The following is a 6365-nucleotide window of genomic DNA, read 5'->3' on the forward strand; positions in this document are numbered from 1 at the left end:
AGGATGAGTTTTGGGAACAAATACAGAAGGCTTAGATTTAAGAAAACTTAAAACTTTCTAGATCACTCCCACTATGAACAGTTTAGGAATATAACACTCACTAGAGAATATTTTACAGAGAATAAATATTTTGAAGACATAGAAAAATAGTTCACAGCATCAAGGTACCTGTAATACATTACCTTGAAATAAAACTTGTATTTAAAAGATTAAAAAGAGAAGACTATTTTTGTAGTGGTATCAACTTTTCATTCATACAAATATTAAGCAGAGTATATCTTTTTTTATTTTCATATATTCACATTATTGCTTGCTACCACAACTGTACAAGGAACATATTCTTAACTTACAATGTTCGTGTACAGTAATCTTAGATAACTAAAGCAAATTTTAAAAATATGAGTTGCAATTAAAAAAACCCACCAAAACCTAAGTGTGAAGGTATGTACAACTAAGGTATAAGCAGAAGAAATGAAATACAACTGGCCTGACCCATCATATATCCTGTTTTAAAAAAAAGTCTTATACTTGTGCAGAAAATAAGCTTTGTAAACCAAAATGAGCAATAGCAGGGGTGCAATAAATAACTGTCTAACACATTTAAACTTACACTGTTGCCCAGTGTACCCTGCTTTGATTATTTTTAATACATGGCATTTGCATCTGGAACTGTACTGTTCAAGAATTCTTCACTCACTGTTTTTTCCACTTATGTGGCTTAAAAATAAACAAGCCAAAAAGCCCTGAAAGGATCTCTTGGACAACAAGTTTCAGTGAAGTCCTTCTACACCCCTGTGTACAGGATCTGGTAAACAGTAGGAATAAAGCTGACACATGGCCTTAGACTGAATTAAAACAGCTACATTATCAACTGCAATACTAATATATTTTTGTGATCTTGAGTTCTGCTAACCAGACACATGCAATTCTATCAGTGATTCTGCTAGTCCCAGTAAAATAATTCCATTCTGCTGCCTTTTATTTAACTTTTAAAGCAGAACGTTTTCAGCACCAGCTGACAGGACTTCATGAAAAGCACAGAGATTTCTACTGATGCAGTGACATCTGGGTTCCAAAAAAGCAGTTTCAAAAAGAACTTTATCTTCTCCTTTTGCTGAAAGAGACTAGCCAATATCCCAAAAAGAAATAAAAATATTTACAATTGACTAGTCATTGCCAAAAGTTTAGGAATATCTTAGAATGAACTTCAGCATGTAAATGAATAATTAAAAGGACTTACAACCCATTGACTGTACATTGTGTGTCATATTGGGATAAAAAAATACCTGTTCACTTGTATACCATTTTCAACTGTGTATTTATAGTAATATATATATGTACACACACGCACGCACACATATAAAAGACTCTTTGAAAATCAAGATACACTTACAAACAAAAGTAGTAAAAGTAACAATAACTTAAGTAGTAATTAACATTTGTGTTGAAATTACATTGCAGTTTGACCAAATGCACTTAGAACATGTTCTTATTTTTTTTAAAAAAAGAAAACAAAACCAAAAAACCAACAAAAATCAACCAACCAAACAAAAAGAATGAAAACACCACAAGATTCTGTAGAACCAATGCTATGTCACTACAAGGAGAGCACCAAGCAAGGCACCATTGGAAAGACAACATACTTTAATAAGTCTCTATAAATAAATCAAATGCTAATCTGGTCGAAAAATCGGTGTCTTTGGTAAAAATTCTATAAGGATGACCTGTATAAAAAAAAAACAAATAAATATTAAGGGTGGCAGCAATCCTATTATCTATCACAGCGATAATTCACGTGAATTTTTGCTTTTTTTTTAGTACAGCAAGTTGTGAGGAGAAATGCTTGTCTTAGGTAGGAGACCATTAGAAAAGTCATGTATGTGCAAACAAACTGAAGTGAGCTACCACATAATTATTTTACCTTATTAGGAAAAAAATTATGGAAGAGATAAATGTATTCATTTAATGCATGAAAAGTTAACTTTCAATTATACATGCAATTCCATTTACTTCACAATTGTTTCCACTTAATAGAGGATTTGAAATCGTGTTTATAGTTCAATACTTCTATAGAAAAGTGTATCACCCTTTGAAAGTTCCCATATCTACAAATCTGCAAGTAGTTAACAAGAATCTTAATGCATGATTCTTCTTATGGTCTTGATTCAAATTTAAACTATGTGTTTCTGAGCTAACAACAGAAGTCTGCTCCAGAACACAAGCCAAGTATTTATCCTCCTTTAAATAGGAAGCTTAAAGAAAATGTTCACTTATGCATTTTCTTTCTCTCGAGAGATAGTCATAACACAGCAGCATGATATGATTCATGAGCAAATAAATGCATCTGGTAACAAAACTAAGGATTTTCTTTACTTGAAAGGAGATCTTGTCTTTCTAAGAAGCTAAAAATTATTTCTGAATGTTTTTGATTGTAAAGGAGAACACAACTGCTTGGAGAATACACACTTCTATCTATGACAGCAAGCCAAACTTCAGAAAATAAGTGAGTTTGACTTTTCTTTTTTATGTCAAACACTGTTGAAGCAATGCATATCAAAATCAGGTGTACAAGTTTATTTTTTGAGATATTCAGAAGTGATTCAAGCTGCTCAAAATCCATTGATCACTGACATGAGTCAACCACTGGATTCTGCAGAGATACTAGAGCTTCTGATATTCAGGCAAAGGTCCAAAAAGGGAGCAATAAGTACAGCTGGAACACTGTGCTTATGCCAAAGGTGTAAGACTATCTTGTCTTTCTTTAATTTCTTTAATTATTTATTTAATTTAGCACCTACAACAGTGAACTTCAAACCTCAATGTGGCAGAGCACCAAGTTTTGGCTAAGAGTCTAATTTAAATAATCTGTTTTGAAAAAAAAAGGGTGTTTATTATTTCAAACTGAATCATGAACACAACATCAAGGGTAATTTTTAGAGAGACTAGCAAATCAGTTGACAGAAAATGAGAAAATGATACAGTGAGGTTTTGTAAAAATTCTCAGTAAGTATATCCAGTGATAAGACTAGATATTTCACAAGCTAAAAATAAAATCTTCAACCTTTACCCTGTAAAACTGTATGTCCATGCTTAGAGATTATTAATGTGAACAGGTCAACTGATTTTAAATTCCATTTAGTAGAAGAAATAGTTTTCTGTAAGTGTTGCTGGGCCATTGTATTTACAAACTCACATTGTGTTTTTTCCAATTGAATCTGCAAAACATTGGGTGTAGCAATGTTTCCTCTAGAAAAAATTTCCAGCAAAATAAAATTGCTTCATTTAGGCAAAGGTTAAGTCTACTTTCTGAACTGTGCTTTATTCCCTCTGCAGTCACATCTCAAACATCTGATTTTGTAAAACAGATGTTACAAAAACTACTTGTTCAGTGAACTGAATAGAGCCATTCTGTAAAAAAAAAAAAAGCATTTTGATGACCTTATATTTTAGGCTAGAAATAAGACCTAATGGAGAAAAGGGGAAGACAATTTTAGTATAATTTTGAACTGTTTCATAATGTTCAGAATTTTGATATGCATTACAGCTTTGTTATTTCAAAGAACAGACAAAAGTCCTGTGTAATGGAAGATCACAGATTAGTTGGAACTAATGCAGTAGATATTTCTCAAAAGTTAATCTTTATTTTTAAAAAGTTAACCTTCCTATTACCTACTTCCTACAGTATTGAAAGAAATTATGGAAATTCTAATGTTCCTTACGTTTTAGCAGCTTAATTTCACTGTATCCTATGTAACTCCAAGATATTTTAAAAATGGAAATAAGAATAGCACCAAAAAAGAACACGAAGGTTACAAGCTAAACAAACTGAAATCCTACACTGAACGTCCTTCATTTTAAACCACATGTAACTTCTCACTGTATATTTCCAAGAAGGCTTGGAGTCTCAGCCAAAGGCTAAAGTAAATTAAAACTCCAGAGACCGACTTAAAAATATTTTAGTGACACCAATTGGAGATAAAGATACTTTCAAGATAGTTGAGGTAAGGGGCAGTTAAAATCTAAAATGGCTAAAGGTTTCTTAAGTTCCAACATCTTAGTTGAAAGATCTTCTTCCACACTTTTAGACTTGATCAGCATTATATAAAATATCTGACTCGCTGCATAACCAAAGTTGTGGTTATTCTTTTTATAGCATCTTAAATTTCACACTCCATCAACACATGTTCAAGCCATTTTATCTTGGCAATTAATTTATTATTTTTCAGAACACAGTGAAGCCTTGTTTTCAAGTCATTCATAACTTTATAAATCAGTCCTGCACATGAAGCTATGCATCTGTGAACCGTAGAAAATCCTTGCACTCAGGCGATTAAGCTCCTGACACCTTTACTGATTAATAATCACGAAAAGAATAAGATCAGAAGCAAAATAAATGATCATTTAATAGAGAAACTCACAAAACAGCCCTTTAACTTACATATTCCATCATGTTATTCGTTTCACATTTCCTTTTGCTTAGTCTCCAATGCAAGCACAGCTAGACAAGGAGGAAAGAAAAAGAAGAAAAATGAGCTGTATTTTATTGCAGCACACAGACTAGCCCATTTGTCCACCTTTCATATTTTTCGTTCAACAAAAGCATCTGTTTCCATACTGTGCAATTCAAACTCCAACAGTACGAAGCTGCTCCCTGCGGCACTCACCTTGTGGTATAACCTATTGTTTTCCCATTCTAATAACTTCTCAATCGATCTTCGTGTCTGGAAGACAAATGAGAAAGAATTTTACTCTTGACTGGTTTTAGAAAAACTTTGTTTTGCAGCTGCTTTTGTGTGAAAAGGAGAGAGGTACAGGACAGTGACTGAGTACAGGGTGGTCTGTAGTACTATCAAAACTTCTACAGTATTAAATAGTAAGTAGAGCAGAAACGACTCTTTATGACAGCCAAATAATTATCTTCAACCACTTTGGAAGAAAAAGTGTTCATATATATATGCTCTCTGGTTATTATAGCAGTTATAATTTTAAATCTCAGATATTTCAAAGTGATCTAAGTACAAAAAGCAGGAACACTGCTCCCCTGGTATCACAGCTCTAAATGCACTGCTTCTAAGGTCAGCATCTCTACTCACAAACACTACCAACTATTTTGCAATGCTGTAGGGTCAAGTACAAGTACCCAACACTCTAAATAAACAAGACATTTTTGTTACGTTTATATCCAGATTTTAGAGACTGAAAAACCAAATGCAGAAAGTTACAGAAAATTGAACTAATGAGTATTGCTAAATCTGTGATTTGTATAAAGAGCAAACTCAGCATTTAGGATTCTAAAGCAAAGGTTTACTGCCTGTGTTGTCCACACTTGACACTTCAGATAGAGAATCCTGAAAGCTGTTCTGCACAGCTTCTTAAGATTATGCATGCTGGAATCAAAGGACATTCTGTGCTGTAAAGTTTCACTGCATTTTGAATATAATTATTCAGTTATATTTACATTTGAGAAATATATACTGACTTTTATGGTCATTTGACTGCCAGAATATATATTGCTTAGATCTAAATGGGATTTGCTACAGACTGTGAATAAAAAGAGGATAATTCATGGTGCCAGGTGTTAAGATGAGACCAACAGAGCTGCAGGTGCAAAAGGACTGAGCAATGACAAGGATCAAATACAACTTAGTGCAGCTGCAGCTTCCTTACAAGGCAGAGAGGGGTGAGGGGAAAGGATGAGAAAGCATCTTGCTGCTGCTACTACAAAATACTAGTACTGTAAATGAACCTTAAACAATTAAACTAAATGCTCTCATGAGAAACAAGAATGTCTGAGTAAAATAACAGTTAGACAACAAATTATCTATTTCCCCCCAAATATTAACATCTTGGTTTTCAAACATCAGTTTCTCTCTAGTTTAATATTGAAGTGGTTGTGAGGAAACACATCTAAGCATGTACCGTGGTCACATGATTAAAAATTAGATCATTGCTATCTATGAGTAAACATCACACTGAATTTTTTTAGCATGTTTTATTTTAAAAAGCACAAGCCAAAAGAATTATCAGAAGGTGGATGTGCCAAGTGACTAATTTATCACATCAATTGGAAATTTAGTATTTTTGGGGTTATTCTTATTATTACGTTTTTAAAGACAGTGCCCTTTAACAATAATCAGTAGACCTCACTTGTTTCTTTGTAAAGATAGCCTTTTAGAGTCTGCTCTCCTTTTAAATGAAAATAGGGCAGCAGTTATGGTCACACTTTTGTTAATTTAGTTGCCAGTCAGCTCCAAATCAAAAGAAAATAAGGCTGCAGAGTGTAATTAACATTCAGTTCAGTCGTTTTGTCCCTTGTCTAGCCCCCAAGCTTTGTTAAAATTGCCATCTGAATGCTGAAGGCTGTA

The 6365-nt window shown here is 33.3% G+C and overlaps 1 protein-coding gene across 1 annotated transcript in view; it reads right to left on the reverse strand.

Moving 5' to 3' along the window:
* Positions 1 to 1673: 1673 nt before the first annotated feature.
* CHIC2 (cysteine-rich hydrophobic domain 2) overlaps positions 1674 to 6365 on the reverse strand; it is a gene marked incomplete at its 5' end in the record, with an annotated part of 16775 nt that continues 12083 nt past the window's right edge. The window contains 3 exons of the mRNA XM_009083108.1: positions 1674 to 1724; positions 4439 to 4498; positions 4665 to 4721. Of these exons, the coding sequence (XP_009081356.1) occupies positions 1674 to 1724; positions 4439 to 4498; positions 4665 to 4721 (168 nt within the window). The remainder of the gene's footprint in view (positions 1725 to 4438; positions 4499 to 4664; positions 4722 to 6365) is intronic.

The sequence above is a fragment of the Acanthisitta chloris genome, unplaced genomic scaffold (genome assembly GCF_000695815.1).
Source record: "Acanthisitta chloris isolate BGI_N310 unplaced genomic scaffold, ASM69581v1 scaffold28739, whole genome shotgun sequence".
NCBI classification, from domain to species: domain Eukaryota; kingdom Metazoa; phylum Chordata; class Aves; order Passeriformes; family Acanthisittidae; genus Acanthisitta; species Acanthisitta chloris.